The sequence below is a fragment of the Equus caballus genome, chromosome 3, assembly GCF_041296265.1.
Source record: "Equus caballus isolate H_3958 breed thoroughbred chromosome 3, TB-T2T, whole genome shotgun sequence".
Classification (NCBI taxonomy): domain Eukaryota; kingdom Metazoa; phylum Chordata; class Mammalia; order Perissodactyla; family Equidae; genus Equus; species Equus caballus.
The window spans coordinates 40,508,686-40,529,003 of record NC_091686.1 but is presented as its reverse complement, the minus strand read 5'-3'; the positions used below and the strand labels follow the sequence as shown (position 1 = coordinate 40,529,003).

Sequence of the window (20,318 nt, the reverse complement as noted above, 5' to 3'; positions counted from 1 at the left end):
AGTGGCCATGCTGTATATTACATCCCCATGACTTATTTATTTTGTAACTGTAAGTTTGTACTTTTTTGACTCCCTTCACCCATTTTTCCGACCTCCATCCTTTGCCTCTAGTAACCACCAATCTATTCTTTGTATCTATGAGCTTGTTTTTCTTTTTTAAGATTCCACATGTAAATGAGATCATGTGCTATTTGTCTTTTTCTATCTGACTTATTTCACTTACATAATGTCCTTAGGTTCCATCCATGTTGTCACAGATAGAAATATTTCATTATTTTTTATTGTTGAATAATATTTTATTGTATATATATATTTTATATGCATACACACACAAACACATATATATATATATATATATATATATATATATATATATATATACCACATTTTCTTTATCCATCCATCCATCCGTGGACATTTAGGTTGTTTTCATATCTTAACTATTGCAAATAATGCTTCAATGAACAAGGGGATGCATATGTATCTTTTCAAGTTAGTGTTTCTGTTTTCTTCAGATAAATTACCTAAAAGTAGAATTGCTGGAATCTGCGGTAATTCTATTTTGAATTTTTTTGAGAAACCTCCATACTCTTTTCAATAATGGCTGCACCAATTTACATCATCACCAATAGTGCACAGGGGTTCTCTTTCTCCACATCCTCACCAGCATTTGTTATCGCTTGTCTTTTTGGTGATATCCATTCTAACAGGTGTGAAGTTATATCTCATTGTGGGTTTTATTTGCATTTCCTTGATGATTAGTGATGTTGAGCATCTTTTCACCTACCTGTTGGCCATCTGTATGTCTTCTTTGGAAAAATATCTATTCATATCCTTTGCACATCTTCTAATCAGATTAGTTACTATTTTGATATTGAGTTGTATGACTTCTTTATATATTTTGACTATTAATGCCTTATCAGATATATGATGTGCAGATATTTTCCCACATTAAGTTGATTGCTTTTTCATTTTCCAAATTCTTATATGTATAAATAGATACTAAGATTGGTGAACCAGAGTAACACATCTCATAAGTCAATAATAGTAACAGCCATCTCTTACATAGACTCTGTGCAGTAAGTACTGTAGATATTAACTCTTTAAACTAACATTACATGCACTTATTCATCTGTGAGTAGTAATGTTCCTAGCACTTTCATTGTTTTACCTCATTTAACATTCACCCTATCTGAGGTCAAACATTATTATCTTCTGTTTTCATTGAGTAGACAGAGAGATGGTTGGTAGAGGATAAAGTGGACCCACAGCCACAGTCCAGCCTCAGAGTTTTGGCTCCTTACTTGGTATCCCTAGAATATCTAAGAGGTTGGTCATTGGTGAGAAGCCAGACTTGTTTCTGTGATTTCATGCAACCACAGACCCTCACAGCATAGCTTGATCCTACAGGCAAAGGGTGTTCAAACTTTCAGAATGGTATTTCCCCAAATTATGTTTCAGTTACTTTCTAAATCTTTCTTATATGAAATACACCTTCCCGAGTTTTTAGGATCCCAGTTGGATCCTTAAACCAGAGAGGTTGATTCTACTCTGACTTCTATAAAAAAGAATATTGTAGAAATAAGAGGTGTGATTTATCCTTTTTTTCAATGATTTACTTTTTGTTTTTGCATAGGGAAGTTATTTTGCAAATTTCCGCATTGATAACAAACAACATTATCTATCATCAGAAAATCTCATGACCTTGAACTATGGCAATCTTGCTGTGAGTCAAGGATTCTTTTCATGTACAGCTGCAAATTCTTAATTTTCTGGTAATACTGTTGAGTTTCAGGTAACTTACAATTGACAAATCTAAAGAACCCTGGAACCACCTCCTGTTAGCACAATTGGGTTGGCATGTACACTCACTCACACACACAGACACAGAAATGCAAGCTTACAAATCATTAATTTCTGTTGATCATATCCCGTGAATAATCTATTAATGCCACTGCTCTCCTTGGTGATCTAGGTGAAATCTCATGGACAATACCACGTGGGTGACCAACAACACCAAATGGTCAGATTTCATTCTGGTGGGATTATTCAGCCAATCCAAGCACCCAGTTCTGCTTTGTGTGGTCATTTTTGTGGTTTTCCTGATGACCTTGTTTGGAAACACCATCCTGATCCTGCTGGTATACTCTCAAGCCCACCTCCACACCCCTATGTACTTTTTCATCAGTCAGCTGTCTCTCATGGACATGATGCACATTTCTGTCACTGTGCCCAAGATGCTGATGGACCAGGTCATGGGTGTGAATAAGATCTCAGCCCCTGAATGTGGGATGCAAATGTTTCTCTATCTGTCTCTAGTAGGTTCAGAATGTTTCCTTCTAGCTGCCATGGCCTATGACCGTTATGTGGCCATCTGCCATCCACTGCATTATCCTATTCTCATGAACCACAAGGTGTGTCTCCTCTTGGTGTCTGGCTGCTGGTTCCTAGGATCAGTGGATGGCTTCATGCTCACACCTGTCACCATGACCTTTCCCTTCTGCAGATCCCAGGAGATCAATCATTTCTTCTGTGAGGTCCCTGCTTTAATGAAGCTCTCCTGCTCAGATACCTCTCTCTATGAGATGCTCATGTACCTGTGCTGTGTACTCATGCTCCTCATCCCTGTGATAGTCATTTCAAGCTCATCCACTTTTATCCTCCTCACCATCCACAGGATGAACTCAGCAGAGGGGTGGAAGAAGGCCTTAAACACTTGTTCTTCCCATATGATGGTGATCACCCTCTATTATGGGGCTTCCATCTACACCTACATGTTCCCCAGCTCCTACCACACACCTGAGAAGGATATGGTTGTATCTGTATTTTACACCATAATCACTCCCTTTCTAAACCCTTTAATCTATAGTATTAGGAATAAGGATGTCACAGGAGCTCTAAAGAAAATGTTGAGTGTGGGATCTGTCTTTCAAGAAACTATCAAGTAGGAAATTTTGGTACTAATGGTTTATTTTTCTTCTCTCTACACATCGTAAGTTTAAGACCTCATGCCAATGTTGTTCCTCAGATTCTCGTACCATGATATGTGGTCCTGTATTGGTCCCTTTTGAAGGTATTTTTTTCTTGTACTGGAAAGCTCTTCATTTTTATACTCCTTCTGCATTGAAAATATTTATACAATCACATCAATGTTATGTTTTCTGAAGTTGATAACTGCACTGCGACTCTGTTGGGGAATATTCATATTCTTAGGAAATACATAATGAAAATATTTAGAGAAAAAATCACAAGGTGTGCAACTGATGAATTAAAGAGAGAAAAAGTGATGAAGTCAAAGTGTTATAATGTTAATAGGCGAATATAGATAAAGAGTATATGAGTGTTAATTGCACCATTTTTATTCATGCTACTCTTCTGTAAATTTGAAATTACTGAAAAATAAAGAGTAAAGTATCAGAATTTCTCAGTTTCTTTGGGTTCTTACTTTCTGCTTGGTGGCAATTTAAGTGACGTATCATAGAAATCATGATCATTTTAATGTGGTTGATCATTACTGTGAAAATCCTGTCATCTGCCCACATTTACTGAGGGCTGTGTTGTTCCTCATGGTCCAATCTTGAAGGCATCTAGTGAGTGTTTTACCTCTCTGAGATTGTTAGTAACTTGTGGTAGACTGAGTATCCAAGGTCATATAAGGTACTGTAGGAAAAATATTAACCCCATGTTTAAGCTGGATTTAGGGAAATTTCCCTTCATGAGGTGGTATCTGAGATGATATTTCAAATATGTAACTTATTAAACAAATAAGCAGAGGAAGAACATCAAACATTCAATTCTTTATTCAGCCAACATTTCTTATGCTATGTTTTAATAAAAGTAATAGCTCCTAGCTAAATGAGTTTAAACTCATAATAAAATATAGCTACTGTCCCCAAGGAACTTGAACTCTAGGCATAGTTTGTGCAAATAGGTGTATCAAATGCATAAATTGTTTTGATGCTCATGTGGAAAGGGCACAGCTTATTAGGACACATTGGCTCTACCTTTGACATGCAAATTCAGCCAACCAAGGGGGCTGACAGAAGACCCTGGAGATGAGTGTAGAATGGCAACTAGACGTTGCCATCAGATGAGTACACTAAGCTGGGCAGGGGGGTTGTGCTCAGGGAAATGATGCCATGGAAAAGGTAGGGTATGAGCAAAGGTGAGATGTTTGAGGAGCAAGAGATGTAAATGTTCCAACAGCACTTCTTTCCTGCTTCAACTTGTAGCCTAGTTTCCTGTCCTTTTGTGACCCATGGTTTTACAAACAGTAGTAAAATATTCAGACTTGCATTTGAGAAATGTTAAATTGTGGTAATCAGTTTAAAACTTGCAGTACTGGAGATAAGCAGACCAGGTGAGTGAGGACAATAAACTTAAAGGTGTTGATCTAAGTGGAAAGGACCAGGCTTAACACCAGGAGGGACAGGGAGGCAGTATTTTGGGTCAGCAGTGCTTTGCTGAACCTCTTACATAAAACGACAAACTGTTGGATGTCTAAAAATTTCCCATTGGCTATGTCAACTTATGAATTATCAGGTGGTTTCAACAGTATAAATTCCCTTTACCTCTTGACATACTCAATTACTTCATGACTGTAAAATAAGGATTTTGCAGTATTTGGGGAAACAATTTTGGAAAACCAGTTTACATTAATTTTGTTGCAGTCAGAATGAATAAAATTTGCACTCTCTAAAGTTTAAAATAAATGAAAAGTACCCCTCAATTTGCTGAACGATAATGAGACACACATTTGATGATTCCACTTACAACACCCTAGACACGGGTAACAAAACAACAAAACGTGATGTGGAACCATATTCTTACAAAGATGACGTTTTTGCTCTCTCAAACAAAAACAAAAAAAAGACAAAAATGTTTTCAGAAGGATGACGATTTTTTAAATAAAGTGTTCAAAATACAATTTTCCATAGCGTCTACTAATAAGGATTTAGAAAAATGTGCAGCTTGGAAATTCTTATTGAAATTATATATAGTGTATAATACTCAGAATTCCTAGACATGGGAGAACAATTTCCCAGTTCCAGAATGAAAAGAATAAGAGGAAGTGTTTCTGGCACTCAAGTGTACTTGCTGACAGTGCCAATCAAGGAGCTGTGCACTGAAGTAGTTTACAGTTTTCACATTTCAGAATGTATTCATGTTTGTGCTCATAATGCCACCAGTATTTGGCCAGACATCACTTAGACCTCATAAAAAGAGGCTCTCAGGGTTTTTACATTCTCTAAAGGGCATTAAGAACTGTGATTGGACTCCTTCCCAATTTTAGAAGTAAAGCAGCAAAGATTAGGTAGAGAAGCTTGCACTATTTTTCACAAAGATTCTGCTTTTTAAAATTTGTTTCAAAAATTTGAAAAAATAGGAGGCTCAAATTAATTTTTCTATGGATGACTGAGGAAATGAGGCTTCATAAAATTAGAGGCATATAAATTCACATTTAATATAATTTTGATTGTCTGTTTCCCTTCTTAGTTCATTATTTTATAATCAAATGGTTGTCTATCTATTTTACACCGTGTTCATAAAATGTAATTCTCTAATGTGGCTTGGAACCCTGGATTTGTGTAAGTCAGACTTCATTTTTCATGAGAAAATCAATTTTTTATCTTCAATAATCTTTTTTTAACTCAGCAATCTATCTTCTGTATTTAACCAGTCCAGTGCATAAAGATTGGGTTATATTTCAATATAGGAGAGATAGGTCATCAATTTCAAAGGAAGTTGCCTATTAATAACAATAATAATAATAAATTAATAATAATAGTCATTAACAAACATAAAATGTTTTCACCATTAAAAATGAGTGTCTTGTACATATCTTTTTCCTCAAACATACGATTATTTTTGTAGGACAGATTCCCAGTAAGGGATTATGGTTCAAATGATCAATGAATTTGATATAAACTGCTAGTTTGTATAGGATAAAATTCTAGACTAATTTACCTCCCAACGTCCATGAAGAAAGAGGACCAGTTTCTCACATTCCCATCGTGCTCTAGCCTCCCCATCAGCTCTGTGAGCAGAGGGGGCTGCTTGTCCCTCTGCCTCTTGGATGGTTTGGTCACTGAGAGATCCCAGCAGGTGACTGGAAGGAAGACACTGAGGTCTGGGCATTTAATTCCTCAGCACCGTCTCTGCCAGGCTGAGACTGGCAATGGCCAAGTTCCAAAACCTGGGGCCCAGCTCTCACTAGTGGATGTGCTCCCTGCAGCCTCAGCTGCTGCAATTCCTGGGAACTGCTTCTCCTCCCACTGCCCCTCAGGATCAAGGCTGAAGAGAACTTTGCCGTAATGATAACCTTGGGTTATTCTCCATACCCTGATAAAAATCCTTACCCCTACTCACCTCTTTTCTACTTTGATTCTGATATGATCAATATTGACTATACTCTGCAGATTTTTTCCTATACTATTGTAATTTCATCTAGGTTATATATGTGGTTTGCATTTCTCTAATTTTGACTTGGCATTTTTTCATAAATGCATTGTCCTGTACATTTATTAAGCTCTGAATGAGTCTTCAACAGCTTTGTTTATTTTTCTGACTGGATAGTTTGCTTTCTAACTTGTTTGCCTCATATATTACTAATATTAATTGTTTTTTTATGTTCTGCTTTTCTACAGGTGAGACCTCAACTTATGTTTAATGTTTGCTTGTTATACGCATTTTTTTTTTTTTTTTGGTGAGAAAGATTGTTGTTGAACTAATATCTGTTGCCAGTCTTCTTCTTTTTGCTTGAGGCTGATTGTCTCTGAGATAACATCTGTGCCAGTCTTCCTCTATTTTGTATGTGGCATGCTGCCACAGCACGGCTGGGTGAGCTGTGTAGGTCAGTGCCCAGGATCCGAAACTGTGAACCCTGGGCAGCCAAAGTGGAGCATACAAACTTAACCCCTAGGCCACTGGGCTGGCCCCAAGATATCTTTTAATATGGTCTAATATGTCAGTCATTCTCTTTTGGAATTCCAAACCTTGTTTAGAAACCTTGTTTCCTGGTCCCAGTAACTGAAATTGCCTTCTATGCTGTTTTCTAGTGATTTCTTATATATTTTTGTATAGCTCATTAATCTGCATTAATATATTCTTAGTATACTGTGAGATGCACATCACATTTTATTTATTATTGAGATAAAATTCACATAAAAATCACCATTTGAACCCTTTTAAATTGTACAATTAAGTGGTTTTTAGTATATTCATAATATTGCTCAATAAATACTAATACCAAATTCCAGAGAGAAATAAGGAAAGAGAGACAGAGAGAGGGATTGCTGGGTGGGAAAGAACTGGCTTACACAAATGGGGACGCTAGAAAGTCTGATGTTTGTAGGGCAGGGAGGCAGGCTGGAAATTCATGTACTAACTGGTGCATTCTTGAGTGTGAATTCTGTAGCACGACCAGCAGGGTGGAAACTAGGCAGTATTTCTATGCTACAGTTTTGATGCACAATTCCTTCTTCTCCAGGAATCCTCAGTTTTGCTCTTAAGGGCTTTACCTGACATGACACCCACTCACATTAAGGAGGATAATCTGCTTTATTTACAGTCAGCTGATTTTATTTTTATTTTTTATTTTTAAATAAGTAGAATTCAATATATTAAATCAACAAATTTGCACCCCTAGTTCTCTCTTAAGCTTTTAATTCTGCTTACAATTCTTTCTCTGTTTAGATTAGGCAGATTTTAGCAACCACTGTTAAGAGATATTTGATATTTTGTTCTGTTTTTAAATGTAATTAATTACATGCACTTCAAACAGTTTATATTGCATTTATAGATTCAATGTTTTGAGTGAGTGGCTTCTCTTGGAGAGGTAGTGAATAGGAGAAGCACTTGAAGGAAGGCTTCAGGGGTTCGAGTAATTCTAGCTTTCCTGATCTGGTGCTGCTTACCTAATGCCTAGTTTGCTTTGTGATCTGGGGACTTTCCTGAGGGAAGGTATGTCTTAATAAAATTATTTTTTGTGACATAAAAAAGCTATAGATATTTACTGTATACAATTTGATGTGTTAGGATATAACTATATACTCTTGAGACCATCATCACAATCAATACCATAAACTTATCTATCACCTCAAAAAGTTTCCTTTCACCCCAATGTTTTGTTTTGTTTTGTTCTTCCTCTTGTGGTAAGAGATCTTAACATAAGATCTACACTATTAGCAAGCTTTGAAGTATGTTGTCAATTATAGGCAGTACACTATACACTGGATCTCTAGGACTTACTCAACGCGTATAATCAAAACTTTATACCCTTCAAAGAATACCTCCCAATTTCCCCCTCTGCCAGCCCCTGGCAACTACCATTCTACTCTGATCATATGTGTTTGACTATCTTAGATTCCACATGTAACTAAGATCAGGCAGTATTTGCCCTTCTGTATCTGGCCAATTTCACCTAGGATGATGTCCTGAAAACCCATCCATATAGTCACAAATGAAAAGATTTCCTTCTTTTTTAAAGCTGAATAATATTCTATAGTATACAACATTCTACATTTTATCACATTTTTTAATTCACTTGTGGTTGATGGACATTTATTTTGTTTCCATATCTTGGCTATTGTGAACAATGCTGCAAAGAACATGGAGTGCAGCTATTTTCTCAAGACCTATATTTTAATTCATTTGCATATACATGCAAAAGTAGGATTGCTGATTTTTGGGGAACCTACATATTTTTTCCAAAGCAGATGCACCAGTTTACATTTCAACCAAAAGTGCACAATGCTTTTCTTTTCTCCACATCTTCAACAACACTTACTCTTTTTCTATTTTTATGTTTTTGTAATAGTCATCCTAAAAGGAAGGAGTAGATATCTTATGGATGTTTTGATTTTCATTTTCCTGATAATTAGTAGTGTTATGTGGCTTTTAATATACAAGTTGGCCATTTGTAGGTCTTGGTTGGATAAGCATCTATTCAGTTCCTTTGCCCATATTTTATTGGGTTATTTGCTTTTTGGCTATTGAGTTGTATGAGTTCCTTATATATTTTGGATATTAACACTTTACTTCATATACGATCTGCAAATATTTTCTTATGATTAGAACTTATAAGACCTGCTCTCTTAGAAACTTTCAAATATGCAACATTGCAATATTAACCATAGAATCATGCTTTACATTACATCTTCATGACTGGCTTACTTTGTCTTTTGGTCACCTTTATCCATTTAACCCTAACACTATCCCCTATACCCTGTCTTTGGTAATCACTAATCTGTTCTCTGTATCAAACTAAAAACATGCACAGCAAATAAAACCATCAACAAAATGAAAAGATAACATCCAATAAGGAATTAATATCCAAAATATGTAAAGAACTCATACAACTCAACAACAAAAAACAAACCACCTGATTAAAAAATGGGAGGGAATCTTAATAGACATTTTACCAAAGAAGACACACATACAGAACAGGCACGTAAAAATATACACATCACTAATTATTAAGGGAAGGCAAATAAAAAATACAATGAGATATCATTTCATGCCTGTTAGAATGGCTATTATCAAAAAAGACAAGAAATAACAACTGTTGGAGAGGAGGTGTAGAAAAAAGAACTCTTGTAGACTGTTGGTTAAAATGTAAATTGGTGCAGCCACTCTGTTTAGTTTAAGCCAAATAAGTTTTAAACTAGAATAGTGACAAGAGATTTTCGTATATTGGGGTATATGAGGTAGCTATTCTGATTCAAAACAGATTTGGCTTGAACTAAAAAACTCTGACTTATGGCCTATCAAACATGTATTGTACATCTGCTTTAATCATTAAAGTAAAGAATGCATTAAACGTTATCTCAAAGTAGAAGATGTTCTCTTAAGCTAAGAACATGTATTTGCACTACTACAAAGCCAGTATCCCTAATGCCCTGTTGATAATAGTGGCATTAGGACTCCTGGAGATAAGTTCACTTTTGGGGATATCAGAGTCATGTTGACCTGCTAATGTCCAACATAAAATCTCTTTGAAACTTTGATGAATGTGTATCTTGGGTATGTTTAATGTATGCTATTTGCTCTAAAAATGTATAAGACTGTACTGAAAACTATGCTTCTCTGGAACACTTCCTTCCTTTGTGGAAACTGTCTTCTTGGGTTATAATCTTCAGTTTGACTCAAGTAAAACTCATATTGTTTCTTTTATTAAAGAATGGTTATTTTACATTGACAATAACTACCCCATATACCTCAATATGTGAAAATTTCTTGTCAAAAGAAATATTCATTTCTCTTTCTGTAAATCAAACTTTGAAAATTTAATATATAAGAAAATTCTAAATGCACATAGTGTGCATTATAAAAGCATCCAATTACATATGTGCTTTAAAATTTGCATCTTCCTGACGTGAAACAAAGAATGAATGAGAAGCACTACATAATAATTGCTGGTTAACAACCGGAAGAAAATAAAAATGCCTATTGAGAGATACAGTAAACAGAGAGCCAGGAACCTTGTGGGGCAAGACATCTTGGGTAACTCTACCCCTGAAAAGCATCATTGTTCAACTTCCAAAATTATCTGGAGTAAATTCTCATAAATAATGGAGAAAATGGTAGAACATTTGAATACTTTGTCTTCTTTTTGTATTTCTCTTCCTAATGTTAAGAGCTTACGGGAGAAGGAATGGCCTGTGGGTGCAGACACAATATTGGTGGCAATTAGCTTACTGATTTCCTGAGCCATGAGACTATTGGAGTAAGGATTTCAAGAAAGTGATTTCTTATAGGCCGGAGTGCTCAACATTTGCTGATGATTTCTTTATCTCCATTTCCAGAGTTGTGTGCATTTAAAAAAAATGAATTATCCTTGCCTTTGTAGAAATGTCAGTAAGAGGGATTTCAATGATGCTAGTGAGGGAGAGCAAAATTTGCCAAGCCAAAATATGCCTCTTTGGCAAAAAGACTATTTTATGCTGGTTATTTTTAAGAATCAGCAGACACAGGAAAAGCTCTGAAAACTGGAGTAGAAATTACTATTTTGTAAGAGACATTTACATTTATAAGGGAAATCTTGATTTGTAAATGTATCTCCCTCTCTGTACCAGGAAGTGGAGGATGACCAAATATCTATAAACTCTTATCAATGGAGAAGACAGCAACTCAAATATGCAAAAAGAAATACGCCTTTTTACTCTACTTTTCCTGGAAATCTCCCATAAGTGATCTTCTCCCTCCCCCAACATCTTTTTTTTTTTCAGGAGGATTAACCCTGAGCTAACTACTGCCAGTCCTCCTCTTTTATGCTGAGGAAGCCTTGCCCAGAGCTAAGATCCATGCCCATCTTCCTCTACGTTCTATGTGCGATGCCTACCACAGCGTGGCTTTGCCAAGCAGTGCCCTATTCGCACCTGGGATCTGAACCTGCAGACCCCGGGCCCCCAAGAAGCGGAACGTGAGAACCTGACCATTATACCACCAGGCCGCCCCCCCAACATCTTTTATCTTTAGCTGAAGACAATTTTAAAGGGGAAGACTGGGGCCATTTCAGGGAGTTAGTTTTCCTGGGTCTTTCCCATGAATACAAGAGGTATACATGTTATGAAACTTTCACTTTTTTCTAGTAATTTATCATTTATTCCAGGGACGTGTCTAGCCAAGAACCTAGAAGTGTAAAGGAAAAATTATTTTTCCTTTCTTACACCTTTTACTGACAGTATAGTGTAAAATGCCTCCATCTTGATTTTCAACAAACTAGATCCAGAGATATGCCATGGTTTTGCCTAGGTCATGGTGAGTGAGGGCAAAAATAGACAGACCTCCTGACTACCTCCATTGTCCACTACCTGAAATGGATAAGGAGTCTGAAATGGGCATCTCTGCTCAATTCCACACTCCCTCAGTATATTTACATTGACAACAACTGACACAAACAGCAGATATTGTCATCATTTTCCTGGTTTGCATGACACTATTCCCTTCCTACTCATTTATTTTACTCTTCTCAGGGCTGACCTCATGGGCATGTGGCCTGTGTGCTTGCATGGGGTCTCACACTCAGAAAGACTCTTTGCTTGTTTGAGTACTCTGTTGTTGAAATCTTAAAATTCTCAATAATTTTATCTCTGAGTATGCATGTGAGCAGGGGAGCTAGGCTAGATGGCACTATTAGAATGCAGTTTTGGTCCAGCAATAGCACCTGCCCATGGGGGCTCAGGAAGCATGTACATGGAGCAATTGGCCTGGCCTCCCCATGTGCACACACACATCTGTATTCAAAGCATGACAGGATCCCAAGGGACTGGCTGGGTTGGGACCCAGAACTAAATGGGTGATAGTGATGTCAACAGCAGCTGCAGATGGAGCAACAATGGTAGAAGAGGCCACTGCTCGGAAGAGAGGAGGATCTCTGCCTGCCAAGAGCAATGACCCATGATGGGAACAAGGTCTGACTTATCCATCCATCCCAGAGACCATCCCTGTGTCATCAGCAAAATTGTTCACTATATCACCAGAGTGCCAGGACAGGGAATGCTAAGGAAATTAGGATGCAAACTTTGTCCTAAATTGTTTTAAATAAAAGTGCACACATAGTCATTGCAATACAGCATTGGAAGTCATTGGAATTCATCAACAACGTTGCAAAGAAAATGTCCACAGGCTTAAAAATATAAATAAGATGTACAGATAATTTAAAAACTAATATGAAAAATAATCAATGGAAAAGAACACTTTTCATATGAAGCTTCAAAAATCAATTATTAACAAAAGAGAAAAATAATGTTATTTTAACATGCAATTGAAAATACAATGATAAAATGAATAAGCAGGCATTTTAAATATGAAGCCATTTCTTGTTTCTTATACAAAGTCCACAAATTACAATAAATGTGAGAGGAATCATTAAAATGCCATAGATTAAATTTACGTTTGAATTAAACTCAGATTTACAAGAAATTGATTTATATTGAAATTGATAGGTTGAAATCTACTCATAAGAGAAATCTTTTTATAAAAAGATTCTCCTTTAATTATCAGCTTTACATATATTCACAAGGTGGTTGTGTCCAGATATGAGTGATTTTCTTCTGCACCAGATTAATTTTACTAGTTGAACCCTATGCATAAAATATTTTTACTTACTATATATGATTAGTGAACTTATAACCAAGTCCTGGGTACATAAGCAAAAAGCTCTGTCTACATTTTCACTGTGCATATTCTTTGAATCACTCTTCTTAGGGCCCCTATCACCTCTTTGTTTCTCAGGCTGTAGATGATGGGGTTGAGCATTGGGATCAGGATAGTGTAGAAGACAACCAGAATCTTTTCCTCCATTGGAGATTAGAGGGAACTTGGGCATAGATAATTGTAAACAAAGGGAGCATAATGGAAAGTTACCATAGTCAGGAGGATGTTTCAGGTGGAATAGATCTCCTTCCTCCCTTCTGCTGAGTGCATGTGGTGGACAGTAAGGAGAACGTGGCCATAGGAACATGCAATGCCAATAAAGGGAAACGCAAGAAAGAGGGTGGTGCTCACAAACACTGTGTACTCATAAACCCAGGTATCCATGCAGGCTAGAGTCAACATGGCCGGGACATCACAGAAGAAATGGTTGATGGCCCTGGATAGACAGTAGGGGATTTGCAGGGCATATGCAGTGTAAGCACAGGAGTTGATAGAGCTCGTTATCCAAGATCCTATTATCATCATTACACACACTCTTTGGCTTATATGAATTGAACAGTGGAGAGGAAAGCAAATAGCCACATAACGATTATAGGCCATAGATGTCAAGAGCAGTGCTTCTGAAATTGCTAAAGTCAAGAAGGGAAGGCTATGAACCCCACATCCAATGAAGAAAATAGATTTGTTTCCAAACAGAAAATTGGAAGCCATTTTGGGGACAATGCTTGAGATGTAGTCAGGTCCATGTGGGAGAGCTGATTAATTAGGAAATACATAGGAATGTGGAGATGAGTGCCCAGGAGGATGAGAAGGATCTCAGACAAGGTGCTAAACAGAGACATTAGGAAAATGAGAACAATGAGAATGAAGAGGACCAGGCCAATTCTTGATGGTGGAAACAACCCCACTAAGATGAAATCAGTCTATGTTTGATTATAGTTTTTCATGGGGCATTGATATGTTTTTTTCCTAGAGGAAACACAAGAGTATGTTAAATATAAAACTATAAGCTATTAACTTTATAAGCTTAGAAAACTATAATTTTTAAATTATTATTTTAGTCAGACTGTGTATTATTTAAAATTTTACATCTCTTAAATGAAGAACAGAACTTATCTATTTTGGAAGAAAGAAAACTTGTTTTCTTAGCCAGAGATTAAAATTGGAATATGCAAATATTTGTTGCCAAAGAGTTTTCCAAGAAACCTTTAAAATTATTTCAAAAACATTTCAATTATGCCTTTATTAGGATAAGTATGTTTTACTGCCCTACACAGACTCACATTTCAGCAAAATCAGATGTATTCAAAACATAAGCATAGAAAATCTATGTAAATGTATACATTGTAGAGTTCTAAAATCAATAAATTTTTATGACTCTTAAGGGATGATTTTTCTAACATATTTAAGCCCTAAAACTTACTTCTAAAACTACAGTAGCCTATCAGCTCATGTTGAGGAGTTATAATTCTTTCTTAAGTCTACTTGGCAAAATAAAGACAAATCAAATTTTCCTGAAGTCAGGTATTATCATTTGATTCATCTGTTCTGAAATGTAGCATGAATCCTTATTGTCCAGTTCCACTTACACAAAGTCATACTCTTCTGCCTCCTCACTTAGGTTCTGAATGCTGCTGTTAAAGAAGACCCTTTACTGGAACATCTATACACACACTCACTGTAGCTCTCACGACTCTGCTCAAGCTCTTCCAAATAGCATGTTCTCTGTCTCTCTGCTTCTCTAACATGTATCTAACATTTTACATTGCTTTATGAAACTTTGTCTTATTCATTTTTTCCCTTTTGTTTACTTGTACTTAATATTATTTCCAAGCCCAGATAAGTGTGTGAATTTAAGTGCATATATTTGTCATCTCTCCCTCTTAAAACTCAATTCTTATGATAATAAAGAAATAGATGTTATAAATTAAAAGACAGTAAGTGAGCAAAAGACAGTGTTAGATTAAATAGTTCAGGACGTTTGAAATAAGGAATTTGGATAGAGAAATTGTCACTTACTTAAATGGAAATCAGGAAATGGCGCCTTGAGAGTCTTGTTCATGGAAGTAGGAGGAGGAATTCTCCTCAAAAGACATTATAAGGGAAAAGATCCACACGATATATGATATTTCAGTCTTAAATATTATTTTAAAGCCCAATGTTACCAGACTTTAAGGAAGTTCCCAACATGAAAGAGGAAGATGCACAAATGTGCATACATACACACACAAACCCACATACCTATTCACACGCAATCTGTGCAAATATAAAGTGAGTTATATGTGGTTGGGAAGATGCAGAAAGAGAGTGCATTTTTAGGAAATAAGGTTGCTATCTTCAAAGAAGTATGAGACATCACTAATCCACAATATAAATATTATTAGATATATAAAAAGGAGTGCCATGGAACAAGAAAGTCTTTTGCTAATTAAAAAATATAATAATTGATTTTAAAACTTAAGTGAAACTTTCAAAGGCAAAGGGAAAAGAAATCTACCAGAACTACAAGAAAACAACAACAGCGGCATAAATAGATTACCATTTTGAAAGATTAAGAGAATTAGAGAATTAATATAGGGAAACAAATCTATGCTTATTGTCATTCCTAGAAATGCATGTAACAAAATAATAATGGGGTTAATATTATTAAAGGATAACACTTTTTGAAATTGATATTATATATGATCCATCATATTCAAACAGCATGAACAGAATATAGAAAAGCAAATAAGAAATATTTTATTGAAAGATGTTTTCTTGAAAATTATAAATATCCTTGTGGGAGCATTTTCTGAAAATTGTCAATATTGCCAATACATTTATGGCCCTAAAAGCAACTTGAGAGAGAAGATAGCAATAATAATGAAACAAACTATATATGGAATAGTAACCAAAATATTATAAGGTTTTAAAATAATTTATACTTTTATATTTTAGGAATATATACTAGAAGATGTTATAATGCTCTCAACTTTGCCATACCAGATACAAAGTGAGATGTAACTATGTTGAAAGGATGAGAAAAGGGAAAAAAGTACTAGAGGTGCTGGTATGTGGAGAAGGAAAGTCTCCATCCACTGTGGTTGAGGTGATGAGTCAAAAAAGGTATATGATGTTTATTAAATATTATAAGATAAGCATATTGGCAGAAAATACATGGAAATAGAGGGTAAAAGTGGTAAAGCAATATGAATTATTTGCCTTTGGGATCTGGAGGAGTGGGTTATGGGACCATAATTTTACTCTGTGGCTGCTGAAATCATGTTCTTGCTTTACTTGAAAAAATACTAAAGTGATGTAAAATTGATGTCACAGTTACAAATTTACCTCACAACTAACATTATACTCAATTGTGAAGTACTGAAAGATTTTCCTCAAAGATCAAGAACAAGTAAGGATGCCCTCTCTTGTCACTTCTAATCAATATAGTACTGATGGATTAAATAGAGCAATTAGGAAAGAAAAATAAAGAAAAAGACATACAAATTGGTAGGAAGAAGTAAAATTATCTTGGTTCAAAAACAACAGAATCTTATAGGAGAAAATTCTAAAAAGTCCACAAAAAAGTCTGTTGAAATAATAAATTCAGCAAAGTTGCAAGGTATGAAATCAGTTGTGTTTCTACACACTAATGATGTAAGATCTTAAGAAGAATTTAAGAAAACAATTACATTTACAATGTCATCAAAAAGAGCAAAGTACTTAGGAATAAACTTAACAAGGAAGGCAAAATAATTTGTGCACTGAAAGTCACAAAACATTGCTGAAAGAAATTGAAGAGGAGATAAACAAATAGAAAAAAATCCTCTGTTAATGGATCAGAAAACTTAATATTATTAAGATGACAGCACTATCATAAACAAACTTCAGATTCAATGAAAAGGCTATCATAATCCCAATCAGGTTTTTTTGCAGAAATAGACAACTACATCCTATAATACGTATGGAAGCTCAAGGTACCCAAATAGCCAAAACAATCCCATAGAAGAATTGGAAAATTCACTCTTTCTGATTCAAAACTTACTACAAAACTACGTTAGTAAAAAGAGTGTAGTATTGGCATAGAGACAAATACACCAATAAAATAGAGATACCAGAAGAAACACCTTGACATATGTGGTCAAATAACTTTTAACAAGGGTCTGAAAACCATCCAATGGGGGTGTCTTTTGAACGAACATTGGTGATAAAACTGAATATTTACATACAAATAATGAAATTGTACCATTACTTGACACCATACACATAAATTCACTTAAATGGTTCTAGAGCAAAATGTAGAGTTAAAATCTATAAAATTTTAAAAGAAAACCTAGGGGAAACATTTCATGACATTGGGTTTAATTATGCTTGACTAGATATGACAGAAAAACCTGTGTAACAATAAAATAAGGATTAATTGGACTTCATCAAAATTATACTCTATATCAGAAGAGATTAGTAAACACTTAATTATAACATCAAGTCTGGAAAGAAAGAAAGCATCAAATATAACTGTAACCATCTTAACTTGGTAAGAAACCTACAATACACAAGAGATAACTTGTGACAAGAAAAACAGAAGGAGAAGAGAAAAGGACAGCACATACAAAGGTCAATGGAGAAAAAATGCTATAAGCATGAAAAAACTATCTCATTTATAACATCTCTTATGCAAAGCTTATGGTAGCTATAAAATAAAAAATTAGAGCAGAGTCACAAAACATAAAAAAGAGGAACCTGAGAAACATGTCACAGAAAACCACCAAAGTGAAGTGGCAGACAGAAATACAAGGAAAATGAATGAATAGAAATATAAGAAAGCCAGAAAACAAAAGATAAAAGACAGTATGAAGCCCACATATATCCATAATCACTCTAAATGTAAATGGATTGAATTTACCAATCAAAGGACAGAGAGAGTTGGGTGTACTAAAATATGAGAGCCAACAATATGCCACTTCTGTGAAATGTATCTCAGCTATACAGGCAAACACAAGCTCAGAGTGAAGGGATAAAAGATGATACCCCAGGAAATGGCAAACAAAACAAAGCAGATGTAGCCATACTTGTATCAGACAAAATAGACTTCAAGACAAAAGATAGAAAGAAACAAAAATGGGCATTAAACAATGATAAAAAAAGACATTCCACAAAAATGACATAACATTTATTAATATACGTGCATCTAACATAGAAGCAGCAAAATATACAAAGCAACTAAACAGAGCTAAAGGGAGAAATTCACAGCAACACTATAATAGTAGGGGACATTAGCATCCCAGTTACATCAATGAATAGATTGTCTAGATAGAAAGTCAACGAGAAAACACTGGCCTTAAATGAAACACTAGACCAGATGGACTTAATAAATACCTATACCTATGGAATATTCCATCGAAAAGCAGCAGATACATATTCGTCTCAAGCACACATGGAACATTCTCAGAGATACACTGTATGTTGGGGAAAAAAGCAAGTCTCAATAACTTCAAGAAGATTGAAATCCTAAGATTGTTTCCTGATCACAATGATATGAAACTAGAAATCAACTACAAGAAGAAAGCTGGAAAAGTCACAAATATGTGGAGATTAAAAATACGATACTGAACAACCATTGGATGAATGAAGAAATCACAGGAGAAGTTACAAAATACTTGGAGGCAAACAAAAATTAAAATATAGCATATCAAGCCTTATGGGATGCAGCAAAAGCAGTACTAAAAGGGAAGTACATTGAAATGCAGGACTACCTGAAGAAAAAGAAAAATCTCCAATAAACCATCTAACATTACTAATTACCTAAAAGAACTAGAAAAGAAGAAGAAACAAAGCCCAAAGACAGTAGAAGGAAGAAAATAATAAAAATCAGGTAAGAAATTATAGAAATAGACACTAAAAAGACAATAAAAGTGATTAATCAAACTAAAAGCTCATTCTTTGAAAAGGGAAACAAAACTGACAAACATTTATCTGCACTCACAAAGTAAAAGAGAAAGAAGGCTGAAATAAAATGAGAAATAAAAGAGGAGAAATTACCATAAATACCACAGAAATGCAAAGGAATATAAGAGAATACTATGAAAAACTATCCACCAGCAAAGTGAATAACCTGTAAGAAGTAGGTAAATTCTTAGAATCATGCAAACTCCCAAAACTGAATCAGGAAGAAATAGAGAATATGAATAGACCAATCACAAGTGAACATATTGAAACTATAATCAAAAACCTCCCAAAGTACGAAACCCCAGGATGAGGTGAATTCTACCATATATTCAAAGAAGATTTAATAGTCATCCTCTCAAAAATATTGCAAAAATTGAAGAGGATGGAACACTTTCAAACTCATTTTATGAGACAAGAATTATCCTGATACCAAAACCAGACAAGGATAACACAAAAGAGGAAAATTATAGGCCACTATCACTGATGAACATAGATGAAAATATCCTAAACAAAATATTAGCAAATCTAATACTACCATACATTAAAAGGATCTTACACCACGATCAAGTAGGATTTATTCCAGGGACACAGGGATAGTTCAACATCTACAAGTTAATCAATGTGATACATCGCATTAATAAAATGAGAATAAAAATCATATGATCATCTCAACAGACAGAAAGAAAACATTTGACAGAATTCAACATTCACTTAAGATAAAAACTCTGAATGACGTGGCTATACAAGGAAAGTAACTTAACATAATAAAGGCCATATATGACAAACCCACAGCCCATATACTCAATGGTGAAAAAAATGAAAGCTATCCCTTTAAGAACAGTAAAAAGTCAAGGATGCCCTCCCTTGTCAATCTTAGTCGTTATAGAATTTGAAGTCCTAGCCATAGCAATTAAGCAAGAAAAGGAAATAAAATGGATCCAAGTTGGAAAGAAAGAAATAAAACAGTCACTATTGAAGATAACATTATTGTATATAGAAAATCCTAAAGAATATACAAGAAAAACTTAGAAATAATAAACAAATAAAGTAAAGTTGCTAGGTACAAAATCAACATGTAAAAATCAGTCGTGTTTCTATACACTAAGAAACTAGCAGGAAGAGAGATCAAGAATACAGTCTCATTTACATTCATAAAAAAATGAATAAAATAACTCAGAATAAATTTACCCAAGGAGCTGAAAGACCTGTGCACTGAAAAACATAAGACATTATGG

At 35.1% G+C, this 20,318-nt stretch overlaps 1 protein-coding gene and 1 pseudogene across 1 annotated transcript; both read left to right on the top strand.

The window, feature by feature from the left end:
• Positions 1-1,985: 1,985 nt before the first annotated feature.
• Positions 1,986-2,948, top strand: LOC138923317 (olfactory receptor 2T29-like). The gene has a single exon (XM_070261770.1). It carries the CDS (start codon positions 1,986-1,988, stop codon positions 2,946-2,948), a length of 963 nt encoding a protein of 320 aa, XP_070117871.1.
• Positions 13,170-14,108, top strand: LOC119645514 (olfactory receptor family 2 subfamily L member 35, pseudogene; annotated as a pseudogene).